This window comes from Oncorhynchus mykiss, chromosome 13 (genome assembly GCF_057628025.1).
Source record: "Oncorhynchus mykiss isolate SJ-2025 chromosome 13, ASM5762802v1, whole genome shotgun sequence".
NCBI classification, from domain to species: domain Eukaryota; kingdom Metazoa; phylum Chordata; class Actinopteri; order Salmoniformes; family Salmonidae; genus Oncorhynchus; species Oncorhynchus mykiss.
In genome coordinates this window covers 47,305,403-47,326,273 of record NC_143034.1, presented here as the reverse complement: position 1 = coordinate 47,326,273, position 20,871 = coordinate 47,305,403, and the positions used below count along the sequence as shown (strand labels likewise).

Below are 20,871 nucleotides of genomic sequence, written 5' to 3'. Positions count from 1 at the left end.
CTTTGCTGCCCTTGGTCTCAGTCCAGCAGCCAGAATCTTCACATATCTATAATTATACAGTACAAGAGTTGATGGTGGTTCCTCTCTGGCTCTCCCACTCAGTAGTACTGACTGTTCCCAAGACCCCCAGAGAACGAGCTCAAAGATGGGCCTCGGCCTCCTTTCCCTCCCACTGCCTAGTCTGGTCTGGTCCGGTCTGATCTGGTCTGGGTGGACAGAAAAACAGTGCCAGTACTTTATGAACTCTCAGTTTGCCATCACACCATTTGCCAAATCTTACTGGATGGAACCTAAGTGGAGTAGATGTGATATCTAGACTGTGACTTATATTATACAGAGTAGAGTTGCAATAATCAACGAGTACAGTACAGTAGCCGTGTGTGTTCAGAGCTATAGCAGTCTTATTCCAGCACCTGGCACAATGTGAATCTGTCGAGAAAAACAAAGCTAAACCAAGGTGGTGGTTTCCATTCTGAGACAGTTTTCTGTTTGTTCGTTTCTTTATTTCAGACGTATTGCATCGCCTGTGTAGAAGTCGAAACTGGTGCTATAGTTCTCCCTGTTTTGTAAAGAGTTTACATGAATGAAACGGCTCCCATTCAATGTGACTGTACATTCCACTGTGTATCTAATGCTACATCCCTGGAGTGGCTTATTAAGACTGCTTCTCTCCGGCATCTGATTCCGTTCTTACCCTCGTTCTCTATGGCCCCACTATTAACACAGCAGTTTGGCAATGGAAGAACAGGCCAGGGAGCTGCTTTTGTTGAGGTCTGCGCACAATTGTATCGCCCCACAAAAGCACGTTATAGGAACAGTAATGTGATGTTACAGTATATCAGTTATTTAACGACTGAGCTGGTACAATGAAGAAGGGGAAACAAAGAAAAAACACAAATATATTTAAACAGTGAAATTGATCGTTAAGGAATGTAGAATGTGTAGACATGAATGTTGTATGACAATCAGGACGTATCCACAGTGGACGGGTTTTGCCTTGGACTGGCGTTCCCCGCAGCAGTGATTAGGCTCTTAACTCAACACACACTCGCGTGACCAGGCACCGGCACACAGCAGTAGATGCACGCACGGTCTCCGACACGCACCAAACTGTTTATGAAAAGCACAGCCTCCAGTTGTTTTGAGTCAGAACTGTTGACTAGATTGCCCATTTCTTTATTTCATGACTGTGGAACCACTGGTCATGAATTAACCCACGCCGGTTTGATAATGCTGTCCTTTAGGTAGTAATCGATTTGAATGGTTAAAAGGAACAGAATGTTCGAGAGAAAGAAACAAGGGCCACTGTTGAAAGGACCGGCTGAATATTGTTTAGCTGATTATTTACAAGACATGTTGCACAATGACTTTCATTTTGGCCTGTGTGTATTTTCAATATTTGCTCTAGATAAAACACGCAATGAGTTTATCTGGACCTCCCCCGACACAGAACTTAGCCCACAGCTGTTGGTAAGGTTGCCACTGGAAATGGCTGCTTTTGTTCTGTGATATATGTTACGGAGAAGAATGTGGTTCATGTACGACGGCACCTTAAACCGGAGTGCTTACGCAGATCACTGGCTCCATTTCTCACAGCTGATTTAAGAGCTTGGAAGTGTTATGAGGATAGAAACACACTTTCATCAAAGACGATGGTTTCCCTGCTGTTAATCTTACGCCAGCAAACACTCTGAAGCTCTCTTTCTTCTGTGGTGCGTCACCAAGGCGATCTAGGGGGTTATGGCCGTGTGTAGTCCTAGTTCATTCTTCAATTGTTCGGTAGACAAGTTCGTGAAATAAATTTTTTTGTGGCATTGAGATGAAAACAATTGCTTGTGAAAGAGGCCGGTGTCAAGTGCAGACAGCTTGAGGTGGGGAGATTGGTTTTCATGTCTGAAGGCTAGTGTAGTAACAAAGTGCTTTAACTCTTCTCTACTGGGTTCATGAGGTGTAAAAGGGCTGGTTAGACAGGTTTATCTGGACATCACTGTTTGACACCCTTTTGAGTTTAAGAAGGCTATTTTTTGCAACTTGCTTTCTGTGCTCTCCTTTGGGGGAGATGTGTCTATGAATCAAACCCTTCTTGGAAGAGGTTCCCTCTGGACCTGATGTCTGACTGCCATGGTGCTGTTCTAATTGCACAAAATGATCAATGTTGCAATTTCCCCATGAGAGCACAGAGTGGACCTATCTGCAGGAACCCTCTGGAACTTTGGTTTCATTGGAGACCCACTAAAGAAACTGTTCATCAGTGACTCCGACAACACATTGCTGTAAAGATCAGAACAAAGGGGTACATATTGGCACACGCGCGCGCGCACACACACACACACACACACACACACACACACACACACACACACACACACACACACACACACACACACACACACACACACACACACACACACACACATACACACACACAGCATAGTGTGTCAGAATGTGGCCGTGGCATCGCAATAAGCACACCCTCTGTTCTGTCAGCGAGACAACGGCAAGCTCACGGCACAGCGAGTTAGTTAAGCCTCACGCTGGCTGCACTGTAGCAATGCAGGCCTCTAGCCCTAGGTTCTATAAAGTGAAGCCAAATGAAAGATATGTACTTACTCGTTCAGCTCCACACTCAAATCCATAACTCCCAGCACTTGCTTTTGCGTCTGGCAGGGTGATAGGGAGGGAGGTATTCACACTTCGCTGCTTTTACACAGGAAAGTCCAAGATGAGAACCCCAAGACTGCGTGACAGTGCTTTTTTGAGTCACCATAGCACTAGTGTTATTGGACAATAGATTTCAATATAGCTGAGTCTTGGAGGGGTTTATTGGTAGTGGGGATGAGGAAGGGAGGGTGGAGAGTGTGGAGACACTCGTAGTGAAAGCCCTCTGGCAATCAGAGAGAGAGTTCATGCAAACTTGAAATGAAAATGAAAAATAATCATATGTATATGAATATATCTTCGTGAAGATGTTTGTGTATGATATTAATAGAATTGTGAAGAAAGTGTGACACATAGGTCTGGATTAAATTATTATAATGTACAATTTAAATCATCCTCTTTTGGGGATTTATATGAGTAGGCATTTTGTACAGACTTTCCTTTTCAATTCTTTGAGAGAGATAATGTATTTCACATTAGCAAATTATTTATTCATAAGCAGAACATTTTTATATTGATTTGAAAATATTTATCTGTATAGAAGACAGGACAGGTATGTAATATACAGTGGAGCTCATTTTTAATTCTGGGATCTTTTTATTAGCACTATTTTTAACAGTTGTGTGAGTTTCCTCTTTTGTTGGCCTGCTGGCCCATACTACTGGTATGTTTAGGGAGAGGTTGCCCCTGAGCTGGTCCAGTACAACGTCTGCTCCCAGGCCTCCACTAGCTAACATTCATTTTGAGGTAAGGGGAGCTGTTCCTAGACCTGTTCTCAGAGGCGTGCCTTTTCTTTGGAACTTCTGTTGGTTTACTTAGTCCTCTTCTAGTCTCTGTCCTAGTCTTTGTATTACATAGCGCTCCCTATGCCTGACTGATGTGTTCTTCACCCTTGGCTGATTCCAGTGATGTTAGAGAGAAGTCTGGTGGGAGTCAGCGAGAGAGAGATGAGAGACAACACTGCGAAGTGGGCGTTTATATGATGATGCAACATGACCTTGCTGCTCTGATTGGTTGTATTGATCTACCTTGAAAGGACTGTTCACAAGAGAGGGGTTGTCTGTTCCTCCTGAAGGCATCCCACTAAAATGAATAGCCCATACTAGAAACCCCTCTACTGGTGGTACGATAGGATGGTAATTACATCTGTATGGCCCAAAGTTATTAACGGAGAAGGATCTCAGCATTGAACAAGTCATTTAGGATTCAATGACAAACCAAGAGCCCGTAACGTGGATAGATATGGAGCGTTAGCTTTTTCTTCGTCATCATAATCTTTGTCTATTGAGACGTGTTTGGTTCTGTTTTTAATAAATGAAAGAGACATGTGCATTATTTGACCTGCTGTCTGTGGTGTGTGCAGTACTGTATGAGGTTCTGACATGAATGTGTGGATGTTCCAAAATCTTGGCATCGAGAAGATAACAAGACAAAACGATTATGTAAATAGACGGAGTAATTCCTAGAAAGTGCAACAAAATATTATGTCCAAAATAATGATTTATTAATTCAAAGATGGACACAAAGGTATATTATAAAACAATGCATGAAATATTGTCAAGCAATCGCACGGTGCAGTTGTCGTCTACATGTTTTCTTAAAAAACAGAGCGAGATGGAAGTGGTACACCTCTTTTTCTAAGGTTTACAACGGTAGAGAGCCAGACCTGTTTTTTTACTTTGGATCTTTCTGTGACACAGGCGATGTTCAGTCTTACTGTGTTCAGTGATGCAACGGTGATGATGGCTAAGAGTGAGGAGTGTTCCCAACCATCCAGAACGATCCGGAACGCTTCAACGCACCTTCACCAGAAAACACCACCAATTTTGATCTCCCACTTGTAGAGTAGTGTGACATAATGAACAATACACAAAAAAATAGATCTATATAAATATAAATACCTACTGATACTGGACATTCTCATTTATCAGTGTGGATGCCATGATGTTCTGTGATTTTTTTTTTTCCTTTCTGTGAGAAGACCGGCAGTTGAACCTGCTTCCTTTTGTACATACTTGCTGTGGTTGTGTGTCTAATAAAGTGCAGCTCTCTTGTACAGTCGGAGTCCGGGTTTCGCTTTATCGTAGACAGTAAGTTGATCTTCTCTCCCTTTTGGGATCAATAACGTATCATGTCAGTAGGTGGATGCCCTGCGGCAGGTCCAGCGGCGGCCCTCAGATGGGTCATTGTAGTATTGTCAACTGGGTATGGAAGGATCTCCGTTCATCTTCCCTGGGGCTAGGAGGATGTCTCATGTACCGGCATAACGTGAACACTCTGATATGATTACAGGGCACATAGACTTTCTAATGGCTTGGCAGGTCACGGACCCACTCTAGGGTAAGCAAGCACTTGAGTCATGAATTTGGAGTGATACAGCAATGTGAAACTTGTTTTTTTAATTTAAAAAAAATGTGCTCATTAAAAGATGAACGGAAACAAAAAATTCAAAGTTATTTTAAAAAGCTAAATGGATAAAAACGCATCAATGTTTTTCTATGTCACACATTTGCTCATGACGTATAGCTTAAACTCTGTTCTATTTACAGAGTTAATTCATACTGTTGTTTAAATGTGTATTGGTAGGCAAAAGGCCATATAATCGTCTGTACTAATGTAGGTGTATTGTGTATGTACAGTACAGTACAGGTAGGTATTTGTGTTCTGTGTATGCATACACTTTGACATTGAGTGTGTACAGCCATCTCAGTGGAGCTGGGGTTGTTCAGGTGTCTTGACGCTGTGCTGGTCTCCGTCCATCTGTTGCTCTGAACGGTGAGTTCCTCAGGTCTGGGACAAAGCACATAGACACAACCACTGGGACTTAGCAAGGGATATCGATCTCCGAATGTACCGGGGGAAAAGTGTGGTGACGCTTTATGATTTACATCCATATAAAGCATTCATGAATTTATATAGTGCCTCGTAGCCCACTTATAATGTGTTTATGGCATTGACTCTACGCGTTCTTAACTCTGTTTTATAGATCAAACTACAATGTAAGACTATAGTGCATAATGTATTCTATCCGTAGTGGTTTGTCATACCTGTGATGATGTCCTCCAGGGCCCCATCCTTCACCTGAGGCTTCACCTGCCTCTTCTTCAGCTCCGCTATCAGGTCCATCTTGGGCATCATGGGAGACTGGCAGGGGTCAAAGGGTAAAGCTGACACACTGGCATATGTAGTATGGACCATAGTCACTGGTCGGTCGGTCATAAGGGAAGCTACAAAACGACAGTACTCCACCTCCTTTTATAACTGGCTGCATGGAATGTAGAGACTGTGGTGGATTGAGTTGGTATGGGTCTATAGTCTGTTGTCCTACCTTGTGTCCTGCAGCCTCTTTCTTTCTAGGGGAGGGAGACTCTGCTTGTTTCTCACTGCTCTGGGCCTCCAGTCTCTTCTTCTGTTCATTATCCTTCTCTGCTTGCTGTGTGGGACACACACACAAAAACAGGTCATTAGAGGTTCGACACAGCCGTTTCATCTCAATATCAAATCATTTCTGAGCAACAATTCGGCACCTTACTGTGATTATTTTACCATTTGAATTGAAAACAAACAAATGGCTTCTTAGCTCAATGCTATTTCTCAAGCAAGATTTTTGCTAGGACTGTCTAGACGTGGTCTGAAAGAGGCCCCTAATTGGAGGAGCCTAATAGGAGGAATGTGTAACATGAAAACTATCTGTTATTGGCAGAGAGGAGGGAAAACGTTCTTTGTTATTGGTCTATTAACTTACCAGGTGGTCAAAAAAAAACACCCTACCCAGCCAAACAGCTCTTACACTAAAAGTGCATTGATATAATTTTCACAATATTATTCATACCTCATAGTGTGGAAAATATATATAAAACAGGGAATTCACATTTGACTGCACTGCCCCTTTAACAAACATGCATATCAATACAAAATGCAGCCGCGATAGACACAAGTTAAACGTAATGAGCCATTTCATTAATCCTTTCCCAATACGGGGGCACCACCTCACCTTATAGGCCTTCATGAAGCGGACAAATGGAGGGAAAAACATGGAGGGTTGTGTGGTCTTGGGGTTCTCTCCAAAATACTCCACCACCGAGCCATACGCCTCCTAGCGGAGGAGGTGAGAGAGAAAGAGGAGGAGAGATGACGCTCACACTAAAATATGCATTGAACATCTTCTGTGGAATTATGTGTGTTGGAGGTGTCTATTAAGTTCAAACGTTATGTGATCCCAACCTGAGCGGTCTTGCTGTCTTTGAGTAATGAGTCCAGTAATTCACTGTTTCTCTTGACAAAGTCCTTCAGCACTGTGTTGTCTTCCTGCACCAGGAACTCCTTCTTGGTCACTTCCATTCCTCTCTCCAGAGAGCGGATATCCTGAAGAATACTGTCCAGAGATACTGAAACACACAAACACAGGAGAGAAACAGGGCGTCAGTTATTCTCACTATGAAGGGCTGCATTTTTTCCAAGCTGCGTGTACATGTGTGTGTGTGTGCGCGTGCAACCGTTGATTGCGTTCCCGCACCTAGGCCAGCCTTGTCCACAAATTGCAGCTCAGTGTGGAAGTTGTTGAGTTCAGGGTATTTCTCCTGGACGATGCTGGAGATGAAGTGTAGCAGGGTCTGGGAGCGGTCTGTAGACTTGGTGTCCAGCAGCTGACAGGACAGAGACAAAGAGAGACACAGATGGAGTCATCTCCCAAAGATGGACTGGCCTGCCTATCAAGGTACCACAGCGCCCTCAACAGCCCAAAACCTTGCTTTAGCTAATAGCGACTTATTTATCGCTATAGAGTTTAAGCCATACTATTTCAGCCAGTTAATCTCTACCTTAGTGATGGTTCTCACAATTTTGCCTTAAGAGCAGAGGGGTACTCACCAGGTCCAGACTCTGCAGGCGGAACCCATAGGCTGCACCCCTCTTACTGCTGTTCATGTAGTTCCCAAAGGCTAGGATGATCTGGAGAGGAGGAGCCAGATGCAGAATGTGTTACATAGACAGTGCAGGCCTGTTTAAAGAGGCTCTCTGATTGGAAGTTAGCAGTGACGGACAGGGATGCCCTCCACTCACCTCTAACATCTTCTTCAGCTTGGCCGAGGACTTAATGGACATGGATGCTGCGATCATGGAGTCCAGTTGCTGTGGGTGAGATTATGAATGACAATCGTACCAGATTCTGAAGAAAGTAATTGTCGTACAGATGCAATTTCATTGTCTGTCCTGAGCAACCGACTCACCGGCTGCAGACGTTTGACGCTCTCGGGGAAGTTGCCCATGAAGGTGAGGGTGCTGATTCGCTGGGCCAGACGGGGGATCTTCCCAAAGCGCATCATGAAGCGGTCCTCCTCTGCCAGATCATCCAGCGGACGGCCCTCCTTCTCATAGTTCTGGAGGAGCTTCAGCTCGTAGTCTGACGGGACAAACCTCTCCAGCAGCTCCAGGAAGTCCAGCCCCAACGCCTGCTGGTCATACCTGGAGTTGAGGAGGGAGGGAGGGAGGTAAGATAGTAAGGAAGGGACAAAAGAAGAGTGTTAGGGGAAGGTGGGATGAGGAGAAAGAGAATGAAGGGATTAACGAGAACAAAAAAGGCATAAAGAAATGAAATGAGTGAGAGAAATATGTTTACTAAGGAAAGGAACAGAATAGGAGCAGATATAGTTCCATACGTCTCTATAGCTGTGCAGATGTCTGCGGGGCTCCTGCCTCCCTTGCGTAGCGTGATGGCCAGGTTCTTGGCCTTGTTGCCCTCGATCAGGCTGACCTTGCTGGGGGCCTTCTGGGCCACCTTGACCTTAAGAGTGGACAGAGCTGCAGGAGGACCCTGGGCCTTGGTCTTAAATTGCTCCTCAAACGCCTCCATATTCAGCTCCTGACACAACACGCATAGAGATGGTTAGAGAGGGAGGAAGGGGGAGGGGAGAGAGAGGAGGAAGAGATATAAAGAGAGAGAGAGAGATGATTAAAAAGAGGTTCAGAGGAAGAGGGGAGGAGAGGAAAGAGGGGGTCAGAGGGAAGGTGAGAGAAGGGAGAATGGAAGAGTAGAGTTCAGTCAGCACTAGTATCTGTGTGGAGGTTTGGTCTTACCCCTAAGACCTGCTCGTCGTTCAACTCGTGGAAGACCGTGCCAGTCACCTGGTTGGGCTTCAGTGCCTGCCAGTTGAGCAAAGGCATCCGGAACTTAGTCTGGATGGGTTTCCTGCTTTTACCTCCTGAGAGAAAGAGAGCGAGAGTAGGAGAGAGGATCAATCACAGTTGTCAATCGCCAGTGCACTCATTTCACCCTTCAGCAAATTGGACGTATACAAATTCATCAGATTGACTGACAATCTGATTAGCATAGAGCTCTCTCCTATTTGACCTCTCACACCCTAATCTCTTTAAACTCTCCTCTACTTTCATGATCTCCCCTCTCATCTTCTAATCTCTGCTGTAGACCGCTACTGGAGCAGAATAGGTGAAATGGTATCAAATACATCAAGCACATGGTTTCCACGTGTTTGATGCCATTCCATTCGCTCCGTTCCAGCCATTATCATGAGCCGTCCTCCCCTCGGCAGCCTCCACTGATATACACATGTAACTGCCAGAATAATGGAAACACTTCAGATACAAAGTATATTGAAAGCAGGTGCTTCCACACAGGTGTGGTTCCTGAGTGAATTAAGCAATTAACTTCATATTATGCTTAGGGTCATGTATAGAAATGATGGGCAGGCCATTATTTTGGCTCCCATTGCTATGCCCCCATACAATGACAATGCCCCTATCCACAGGGCACGAATGGTCACTGAATGGGTTGATGAACAATGCAAATCATATGCCATGGCTTTTCAGTCACCACATCTCAACCCAATTGAACACTTATGGGAGATTATGTAGTGGCTCCTAAGACAGCATTTTCCACCATCATCAACAAAATACAAAATTATGGAATTTCTCGTGGAAGAATGGTGTCGCATCCCTCCAATAGAGTTCCAGACACTTGTAAAATCTATACCAAGGTGCATTGAAGCTAGTTATGGCTCTATTAAGACACTTTATGTTGGTGTCTCCTTTATTTTGTCAGTTACATATACATCTCCAATGGAAGCAGTTAAGAGTCACCTTACCGGCTTGGCTGTCTCCAGAAGGTGGGCCTCCGGGTGGGGGCGGAGGTCCTGCGCCGGGTGGAGGAGGAGGTGGGGGCGGACCTCCCCCGGGAGGAGGGGGAGGAGGAGGGGGAGGTGGGCCACCGGAGCCAGGCGGGGGAGGAGGAGGAGGTGGAGGGGGTGGGGGAGCAGGTCCACCAGGCCCAGGAGGCGGGGGGGGAGGAGGAGGGGGGACAGCAGAGATGGCTGAGGAGGGAGTGGCATCGGGGACGTCTGGGCCAGGGGCAGTGGGTCCCGTGGAGCTGAGCCGGGGCTCAGAGGCTGGGGCGGGTGCATACTCGATGATGGTGACAGGCACCACCTGGAGGTCTAGGGCCCCAGAGGGGGTGCGTCCCAGGCGGATCAGCCCTCGCTCCTGCAGCTCCTGCACCTTGAGTTCTAGCTCAGAGGAGGGCTGGCTTAGACGCTCTCTGTCCCGCTCCCTCTCCTGGCTCATCTCCCTTTCCCTCTCTCTTTGCTGCAGAGAACTGACCTGGGAACAGGAGTCCCGCAGGCTCTCCTGTCAGTCGCACACACACACAAAGGCAAGGAAAAGTTATCATCACACAATCACACACATGCCTTTCTGTCTGATACACTATATTGTAAACAGTCCACAGTTCATTGTACAGTGCAGACCTTGAGCAGCTCTGTCTCCTTGGTGACTTGGAGGAGCTGTTTCTCCAGTTCAGCCATCCTCTCTGCAGACTGGCTCTCAATCTCCTCTAGCCTGGCACTCAGCTACAAAAACACGACACGACACAACATGCCAACACAACATTCGGAGGTCACAGACAGAGTCATAGAGTAATTGCTGGCATTTTTTAGACGTGTGATTTGAATGAATCAGACTGTGTGTGTACAGTATGTATCACTGACCTGTGAGTTGTGCTCCTGCAGTTCGTCCACATGCTCCAGCACCCCACCCCTGTTCTCTGCATCCTCCAGCAGAGCCCCCACATCAAACACGTTGTCCAGGTAGGCCTGAATCTGAACCTGCAGCTTCTCACTCTCCGTCAGCTTCAGAGACTGACACACACACACACACACAACCATTGTTATCATGATGGTTTCATTTCCGTTTGAAGGAGTTAGTTTTGCGGTTGTGACGGTTCCATTTCCAACAATGAGACGAGAAGGATAAATGGAGCGTTTACCTCTAGGTACTGGTCCAGTCCGTGGTGAGTGAACTCATATTGCAGGTGCACACGGAAGTTCATATTCTCCACCGAATGCACCACAATGTTAATGAACTGCATGCAGGCCACCTGGCGAGAGGAATCATCATATTTGATCTTTGACCTTTCAGAACTACATTGTGAGTAAAATGCAAACACATCAGCCAGGAGAATTAAAGCCGTTGTGTGTCCACGTACCATGAAGTCAATGTTGCTGTCATCGTTGCTAAAGTACTCCATCAGTTTCTCAAAACGGTTCTTCTCTCCGCTCACCTGAGTGAAAGGGTGTGGGAAAGACGTTCCTTGTTTCAGTAACACAGTCATGCAGATGTACACAGGAGTGTGTACGTTTTGGTACCGCGTGTGTGTGTGTGTGTGTTTGTATTCATAGAAAGCTGATCAAATTCGTCCACTTCTGCTTTGAACACTTCCAACATTAAATCTATTATTAGTCGTGATGGTCACCAATGTGGAAAGTCTATATCGACATCAGTGGAATTTTTTCTGACTACATTTCAGTCATTTAAAGGGGCCCTTCAGTTTGGTGAGGACTGGTTGCGCACTCACAACATGATGTGTGAGTGTGTGTTTTAGAATTCTAAGTGTGCTTGGTGAGACTGAGACAGGGTTGTGGCGTGTATCAGTCGTGAGATTACTTAGAAGAGAAAAATCTTGGTCCTGAGAAGACACAAATGAGTAGGCTAAGGTGAGATGATACAGTACATATTGGTCAAGTAAAGTCTGCTATAGTGTGGCTAGGTTTGGTAAATCCCTTCACCTCCTTGAGGTTGTCGAAGGCAGCGAGAATGATGTCATGACCGCCCCTCACAAGACACACAGCAGCCAACAGCTCCAACACCAGGGCTTTGGTTCTGTAGAGACCAGGAATATAATACCACATCACACACACATCACATGCACAAGCATGCACACACACTTCACACATCATCACACACACAGGTGTTCATACCTGGGGTTCTTGTTGTTGAGACTGAGGGTGATCTCGTTGACGCAGCGTGGGTGAGTCATAACTTGGTTGAAGCCCGACTGAAAAAGTGATAATCAGCGTTGGAATTTCACAATTTCACACTCCATGTCACAGACATGCCCACACACCACACAACACACACACACACACACCTGGTAGTTCATGATGGCACGCAGACACATGATGCACACATGGACGTCGTCCCTCTGACTGGCCAATCGAGAGATCTTCTGAGTTTTCCTACTCTGGGCCAGAGAGGTTATTCTGCTTAGGAGATATTGAGAGGATGGAGGAGATGGTGGTCACTGGTCAGAAGGTTCCACTTTTCAGGAAGAATATTTGTGGTGAGATTTATCCTGTGGTCTGTAAGGCTTGCTGGGTGAGACTCGGCTCTCATAACGGCTGATGGTTCTTACCGTACGGTCAGGGCGCGGGCTGCTCTGGTCATGCCGTGTGTAGGGGAGCTTCCTGCACTCTTATTCAGGTCCTCCATGGACCTCTCCGCTGGCTTCCCTCTCTCTGACAGTATCCCCCCATTCTCAGCACCCTCCAGGTCAAACCTATAGATACATTCCCAAATACACAAACATATAGTCACGTATACATAATCAAACATAAAATCTACAGTACCAGTCAAATGTTTGGACACACCTACTCATTCAAGGGTTTTTCTTCATTTCTACTATTTTCTCCATTGCAGAATAATGGTGAAGACATCAAAACTATGAAATAACACATATGGAAACATGTAGTAACCAAACAAGTGTTCAACGCCCTTTGCCTTGATGACAGCTTTGCAAACTCTTGGCATTCTCTCAACCAGCTTCATGAGGTAGTCACCTGAAATGCATTTCAATTAACAGGTGTGCCTTGTTAAAAGTGAATTTGTGGATTTTCTTTCCTTCTTAATGCATTTGAGCCAATCAGTTGTGTTGTGACAAGGTAGGGGTGGTATACAGAAGATAGCCCTATTTGGTAAAAGACCAAGTCCATATGGCAAGAACAGCTCCAGCATTACTTTAAGACATGCAGGTCAGTCAATACAGAACATTTCAACAACTTTGAAAGTATCTTCAAGTGCAGTCTCAAAAAGCATCAAGTGCTATGATGAAACTGGCTCTCATGAGGCCCGCCACAGGAAAGGAAGACCCAGAGTTACCTCTGCTGCAGAGGATAAGTTCATTAGAGTTAACTGTCTCTCATTTTGTTTGCGCTTAGTAGGACTATAATTTGTTTTTCAACAGGACAATGACCCAACACACCTCCAGGCTGTGTAAGGGCTATTTGACCAAGAAGGACAGTGATGGTGCTGCATCAGATGACCTGGCATCCACAATCATATATATATTATTCTACAATGTAGAAAATTGTAAAAATAAAGAGAAACCCTTGAATGAGTAGGTGTGTCCAAGCGTTTGACTGGAACTGTATGTCTCATTGATATTGTACGGGATTATGTTAAGACAGAAGGGGAGGCTGCAAGGGATACTCACGAAGCGTCACACTGGGCGTAGGACAGGTAATCCACCAATACATCCAAACCATGGTTCTCCTCATTCAGAAACTCCTGGGCCCAGCTATATAGAGAGAAAGAGAATTAGAACACGATACTACTTTAAGGACACTTGAGTCAGTCATGCTGACTGATGGGTTAACTGTGGGACCAGTCCTGGTCAAACCGAACATAGCAGGCGTAAAAGAAACACCTGAAACTAGATCCCCTACATGCTGGTCTTGATGAGAGGAAGAAAAAAAAAACTGTCAGGGGAGGTTCTCATCTGCACTGTTCAACCAATCCAGTAAATGTGGAGGAGGAGTTAAGATGGAGTGTCTCCTTATTAAAGTCCAAAAGTTGCATCACAGACTCTCTTTCCATTTCCCCTGAAAACCAGAACACCTGGTTGTTGGGGGACTCGGCAGAGGCTAATCCTGGTCCAGTCACTCACCCAATATGATTAGTGCGGAGGGAGATCTCCAGCTCTCTCAATACCTGGGTGGACTCCTGGACCCGCCTCTTGAACTGAAATAGGCCAAAACCATACAGAGAAGCTCTATTAATGAAGGAGACGCACAAACCTTTATATCAGTAGTTCAGAAGTTGTTCTAAAGAGACTAGCCTTATATTACTGGCTACATGGCTTTGTCATAAAATGCAAGGATGTACTACTACTGTAGATGTAATATTGTTATCCCATGGTTCCAAAACACGCATATTTAGTTCTTGAAATCCCTGGCTACGGTGAGAATGACTGGAAGCTCTACGAATGTAGAGTACACTGTACACCCACCCTGCGGGTCACTCCTCCTTGGTCCTGATAGAAGCTCTTGATCTTGGTCAGATAGGTAGAAGGAGGGTTCTTCACCTGGAACCGCTCCTGACCACACAGAATGGAGGGAGGAAGGAGAAGGGGATGAGAGGAGGAGGGTGAGTAACAAATGAGACAGTCAAACACAACAAGCACCGCAAACCACTCTGTTACCATGCCAACCTGCTGATGGGAAACATGCTTACCACAGGAACCCATCAGAGGTGTAGTGTTTTGCTAGAAGACTATATGACCTTTTTGCACTCTAACCTACATTACATATTGGCAACCAGACACCAGCAATACACATTTATTTTTATTCACAGTTATGTCCGTATGCTGTGTTTTTACAACACTTCATCTCAGATACAATCAGGGGTTACTCTTTATTTTAACGGTCGGTAATAAACCATTTATAAGGCATTTACAAAAATATTGCACACCATTTATGGTTAGGGTTAGGTATTGGTTCGTGCTCGCTTTAGATTAGGGACTGCAAAAATGCTTTACTTATGATCAGTAAATGGCTTATAAATGTGGGAGTAATGATTAATAAATGGTTTATTACGGACCGTAATATACCCAATCATGTAGAACTGTGTACTAGTGCATGAACCCATCACCCCATGTAAGGCTCCCAACAAGACGTAATGTTCTTACCTGATCACAGATCAGCTCCCACTTCTTGTCATTGTCATACTGACTCAACAGCTTCAGCTTGTCTGGAGGCAAGTTCATATAGCTCTGAGAATAGAATAAGGTGCACTTCAAAAACCTACATCAATAATGACATGACTGTTACTGTGACTACAACTGGGGCCTTTGGGGATCTTGTATTTAAATGAACTCGGAGCGGTCTACAACGGCATGTTACTCAATAGACTTCAATTAAGCAGTGCCTGCATAATAATATCCTCTTCAATAATATCGTCTTTAAAAAATATTTCATTTCTTTCTTCACTACCAACCAGCCAACGCTCTTGTGCACATTGTCATAACGCTTCCTGTTCATGCCATGCTGTTCAAATGTGATCAGAAACCACAGATGTCCCCACCAGAGGTATTAGTGAACGCTATCATCATCCTACACCAAGGAGGTGACTCACTGTTTACATGTATTGCTGGTAACTAATGGAAACCATCTGTGAGCATGTATCACGTCTAGTCATGAGCATTTTCAAACACATACAGATAATGCTCCTCCATTCATCATTGAACGTAGCGGGCCTATACAGTAGCCGTTTAGCCATGACCTGTTTGAGTGAGTTGCAGGTGGATTTAACCTGATTGATTCAACAGTTACTCGTCTCTATGACAAGTGAGCCACCTGGCCCTTTCTAATCAAATCAAATCAAATCAAATTTTATTTGTCACATACACATGGTTAGCAGATGTTAATGCGAGTGTAGCGAAATGCTTGTGCTTCTAGTTCCGACAATGCAGTAATAACAAGTAATCTAACTAACAATTCCAAAACTACTGTCTTGTACACAGTGTAAGGGGATAAAGAATATGTACATAAGGATATATGAATGAGTGATGGTACAGAGCAGCATAGGCAAGATACAGTAGATGGTATCGGGTACAGTATGTACAAATGAGATGAGTATGTAAACAAAGTGGCATAGTATAGTATAAAGTGGCTAGTGATACATGTATTACATAAGGATACCGTCGATGATATAGAGTACAGTATATACGTATGCATATGAGATGAATAATGTAGGGTAAGTAACATTTATATAAGGTAGCATTGTTTAAAGTGGCTAGTGATATATTTACATCATTTCCCATCAATTCTACAAGAAAATATGGTGTGTTTATATCACGAGAAGTTGATTTAACTCTGTCATGCCTTTTGATTAACATGGGAAAATACAATCGATTTTTTTAAGCATCATTCTCATGTGACACGTCACACACAATAACCCCATAGATATTGCCGGCCAAACTAACCGCTAATGAAAGTGGTTTATTTAAGGCATCTAAGATGAGCGATGTTTTAGTCGAGGCAGTCTTGGGCCTACTAAGAAAGGGTGTTGACTGTGGTTAGGTGTGCAGAATTGAATGTTCTCAAGCAACAGTTTGTGGCTTCCTCTTAACACGTTAACAAACCCCTGAGGTTTGACATGTGCGCCGCAGTTAGTGTGGGCTTTGCTGGGGACATAGTTATAGGGTTTGGGTGGGGTACAGTATGGGAGGGACCGATGGTGGATTTTGAAAGACAAAGACTAGCAACAGAAAACCAAATGTAGACAATGTGTATGTGAATATGCGCTGTACATACACATGAGGTTACTCATGCACACACATACCCACTCAGAAAGACATATACTCTTATGTGCGCATGGTTTGTACACATGTACGCATGCGCACACACACGCCTACATTTTTGAGTATGTGTCGTTCCATTTGAGGCCGGTTGGATGTACTGCCAAATTCTGTAAAACGACGTTGGAGGCAGCTTATGGTAGTGAATGAACGTTCAATTCTCTGGCAACAGCTCTGTTGGACATTCCTGCAGTCAGCATGCCAATTGTACCCTCCCTCAAAACGTGTGACATTGTTGTGTGACAAAACTGCACATTTTAGAGTGGCCTTTTGTTGTCCCCAGCACAAGGTGCACCTGTGTAATGACCATGCTGTTTAATCAGCTTCTTGATATGCCACACCTGTCAGGTGGATGGATTATCTTGGCAAAGGAGAAACGTTCACTAACTGCTTGCAATCCAACTTCTTACAACTTTTGCTAAATCCAGCGACATAAAGGGGATCTCTATTGCTGACAGAGATATTATCATCAGTCAACTTGCAGATGACACCACCCTTTTTTGAAAGATGCTGACCAGATTCCTAGAGCATTCGATGTGATAAATATTTTTACCAAAGGTCTTTGCCTAAACCTTAATAAGTGTGAATTGTTTGCTGTTAAAGACCATGTGATACCCTCTATATGCAATATTCCAGTCAAGGAAGAAGTAACATACCTTGGGATTACCGCTGTCTAAGGATCAACAGGAAAGATGCTTATTCAATTTGATAACATTGATAAGATTCCTACAAAATGTAATATTCTTAGCGTGGTTGTTTATATATAAACATAATTTTTCCCTGCATAGGTATTTCATATGGAACAATAGGGATATTTTGTATAGAAACAAGTATTTATTTTTTAAGAACTGCTTTAATAATCATATCCTGCTGGTGAGTCAACTTTTTAATGCAGAAGGATCGTTACTCAATTAAGAGGAATTTCTATCTCGTTACAATATCCCTGTAACACCTAGAGAGTTCGCCATAGTCTTTGACACTATTCCATCTGCAACTCTCATGTTGTTTAGAGGTGGAACCAGACCTCACCTTCTTGACCTACCCTCGCTTAATCCAGTTGACTCTCCAATAGGAGAAATATGTTTCTCTCCTTGCTCCCTCAGAACAACAGATCTATACGTGCCTTATTTCAAAGGGATATTGTATCTATTCCTTATGTTATCAGCTGTTGGAGCAGCTTACCAATCACTGTACCTGTACACAGCCAATCTGTAAATAGCACACCCATCTACCTCATTCTACATACTATTACTTATCTCTACTTGCACATCATCACCATCATCATCATCATCTGCACATCTATCATGCCAGTGTTAATGCTAAATTGTAATTGTAATTATTTCGCCTCTATGGCCTATTTATTGCCTTACCTCCCTACTCTTCTACATTTGTACACACTGTACATAGATGTTTCTATTGTGTTATTGACTGTACGCTTGTTTAACTCTGTGTTGTTGTTTTTGTCGCACTGCTTTGCTTTATCTTGGCCAGGTGGCAGTTGTAAATGAGGACTTGTTCTCAACTGGCCTACCTGGTTAAATAAAGGTGAAATAAAAAACTTACTGGAATACATTTGTCAATCATATCTGTTCGAAAGAAGTCTGGTTATTACCACACAAATGCCTTCTTGTTAACAAGGTCAAAGAGGTCTCTTTCAGAATGATCCAGAATTATTACCCTGCGAATCAATACCTGAAGAAAGTTTAAAAAAGACATTAACATTAACTGTACTTTTTTGTGTTGAGCATCCAGTTTTGCATTTATTTTAGAATGGTCTACATGTAAAGAAACAATGGCAAGATTTTCATAGTTTACAATTGTTAATATTCTTGATGACTTTTGTTTATGGGAGAATGTGCTGCTCGGTTTCCTTAGCTTATAATCAAATTTCGCATTCATAAATGTAAATTCACTAATAAAAAAAAACACTCTTCCGTGTTTTCTATAAGGAATTTGAGCAGTACATTAAGACCGCTCTAGATGTTAAAACAATCGATACGTGTGTATCTTTTAAGGTCTTTGTATAATCTGTCATTTGTTGTACCCCCTAGCATATATTATTATAGTCTGTTTGTATACTTCTTGTATGTACACTGATTTTTCTGCCATAAAAATACATTTAAAAAAACATGCTCACTGACAGGGACGTAAACAAATTTGTGCACAACATTTGAGAGAAATAAGCTTTTTGTGCGTATCTCTGGTATCTTTTATTTCACCTCATGAGAAATGGAACCAACACTTTACATGTTGCGTTTATGTTTTTGTTCAGTATAAAAATGCTTTCATTTTCGAATATGTTGTATCTTAGACCCTATTTTGTATAATCTGAGGTGTTTGTGTCGTGCCCGCCGCCATTGGTTGAGACACAGCATACTCCTAAATACGTTTATATTCACTCACAAAAAGACAAATAAATCAAGAAATGATAAAATAGTACAATCCCTGTTTGTAAGCTTTTAAATGATTTCAAATGCAACTGTTTATCTTTTCCAGTGATGAAGACATGGGTGTCTCATGGTGGGGTGGGGTTTGCAAAATGGGTCAACTTTGAGCTCTTCCACCTCCTAAATGTTTTGGCACTCCGGTCCGAAATGTTACTTTCTGACCACTTGTACCATAGGAAAATATGTATAGAAAGTTTAGTTGAAATCAAAAGGGGTGCGGTCAAAAGTGATTGAAATCAAATGGAATGACCCGTATCTCAATTTAGAGACCCTATACGGGTACCACAGTATTTTTTTATTTCACCTTTATTTAACCAGGTAGGCCAGTTGAGTTCTTATTTACAACTGCGACCTGGCCAAGATAAAGCAAAGCAGTGCGACACAAACAACAACACAGAGTTACACATGGAGTAAACAAACATACAGTCAATAACACAATAGAAAAAGTCTATATACAGTGTGTGCAAATGGCGTGAGGAGGTAAGGCAATAAATAGGCCATAGTAGCGAAGTAATTGCAATTTAGCAAATTAACACTGGAGTGATAGATGTGCAGATGATGATGTGCAAGTAGAGATACTGGTGTGCAAAAGAGCAAAAAAGTTAATAAAAACAAGTATCAGTCATAATACCCATAAAACCTATCAGTCAAACAAGGAAATGGTTCCAATCGTTTTTCAACCATACATTTTTCCCATAGGGGATTTTAGAAGCACTTAAAATAAGGGCTGTGTTTCGTGTAGGCTTACCCTGCCTTGACATTTTGATAACCATGTAAATCTCTCTAGGACAAGGTGACTTTAATCAATAAATTTGCCTGCATTTATCCCCCCCCCCCCCCCCCCAATGATTAATTTTTTTAATGCTAATTAGCTGCTAATTTGTCTATCCTACAGATATACAAATGCCATGATGATCTGGACAAGAACACCGAATCGAGGAAATGATAAGAATCTCTGGATTAACTATCTAACGTTAGCTACAATTTAATATTAATAAATTGGCTACATTTCTTTAAATTGATAATTACGTGAATGGTTTTGTGCAAGTTTTAAATTGACACAATAGCTGTTAGCAAAAGTGTCTGCTAGAGATGACGTGCAGGAGCTTGCAGGGATTTGCAGTCTTGCATGATGTCTACTTTGATGCAAATTAGCATTTTCTAATCTGACCAGAAATAGAGCCGAATATATTGATAAAAGTCACCTTATTCGAGAGAGATATTTACATGGCTATCAAAACATCACGCCAGGGTACGCCTACACAAAACACAGCCCTTATTTTAAAATGTTTCTAAAATTCCCTATGAGAAAAATTAATTATGGAAAAATGATTGGAACCATTTTGCTGTTTGACCGCTAGGTTTTATGGGTATTATGACACTTCCGCTGTGGGGATCTATTTAGAACACGAGGGGAAGTCCTGTTCTCAGTTTCAACAGGTTGTTCCATTCTTGCTGTCACCCTGAGCCCGGACATTACTTTTTTACCTAATATCTCCTCTCACACATTGCCACATACCTGAACACATCTGCTTGTGTGAGTGCTATAAGTGCCGTATTAGGTCCGTTTGAAATCTAGACTAGAGAAGGTAGCATTTTCCTTTAATGCATGTAGGCTGTATGCAGTGTGATAACTGTTAGCTAATATGTGTGTGGTACAGACACTTATTTAGCCTAAGCCATTTCCTGCCCACTGTCCTCTCTACCGGCCTGCTCTTTCAGAGCATGACCTGACTTCCTCTTTCTTTCAGACATAAAAGTAAAAGAAGGTGAAGGGGTTTGCATGGAAAGATTTGACTGCCATGATGTCACATGTCCTTTGTGTGTCTCCGTATCTAGTGCCTA

At 43.2% G+C, this 20,871-nt stretch overlaps 1 protein-coding gene across 1 annotated transcript in view; it reads right to left on the bottom strand.

Annotated features, from left to right (window-relative positions):
• Positions 1-4,140: 4,140 nt before the first annotated feature.
• The window catches only part of LOC110486282 (formin-like protein 1), an 18,456-nt gene continuing 1,725 nt past the window's right edge, over positions 4,141-20,871 (bottom strand). The window contains exons 2-25 of the mRNA XM_021557747.3: positions 14,909-14,992; positions 14,231-14,317; positions 13,889-13,962; positions 13,436-13,519; positions 12,359-12,502; positions 12,095-12,206; positions 11,925-12,001; positions 11,733-11,826; positions 11,153-11,227; positions 10,934-11,044; positions 10,656-10,805; positions 10,416-10,517; positions 9,759-10,296; positions 8,734-8,858; positions 8,316-8,518; positions 7,887-8,121; positions 7,720-7,788; positions 7,528-7,608; positions 7,175-7,304; positions 6,883-7,046; positions 6,653-6,754; positions 5,987-6,091; positions 5,706-5,802; positions 4,141-5,448 (exon numbers count right to left, since the gene is read on the bottom strand). Of these exons, the coding sequence (XP_021413422.2) occupies positions 5,384-5,448; positions 5,706-5,802; positions 5,987-6,091; positions 6,653-6,754; positions 6,883-7,046; positions 7,175-7,304; positions 7,528-7,608; positions 7,720-7,788; positions 7,887-8,121; positions 8,316-8,518; positions 8,734-8,858; positions 9,759-10,296; positions 10,416-10,517; positions 10,656-10,805; positions 10,934-11,044; positions 11,153-11,227; positions 11,733-11,826; positions 11,925-12,001; positions 12,095-12,206; positions 12,359-12,502; positions 13,436-13,519; positions 13,889-13,962; positions 14,231-14,317; positions 14,909-14,992 (3,108 nt within the window). The 3' untranslated portion in view covers positions 4,141-5,383. The remainder of the gene's footprint in view (positions 5,449-5,705; positions 5,803-5,986; positions 6,092-6,652; positions 6,755-6,882; positions 7,047-7,174; positions 7,305-7,527; positions 7,609-7,719; positions 7,789-7,886; positions 8,122-8,315; positions 8,519-8,733; positions 8,859-9,758; positions 10,297-10,415; positions 10,518-10,655; positions 10,806-10,933; positions 11,045-11,152; positions 11,228-11,732; positions 11,827-11,924; positions 12,002-12,094; positions 12,207-12,358; positions 12,503-13,435; positions 13,520-13,888; positions 13,963-14,230; positions 14,318-14,908; positions 14,993-20,871) is intronic.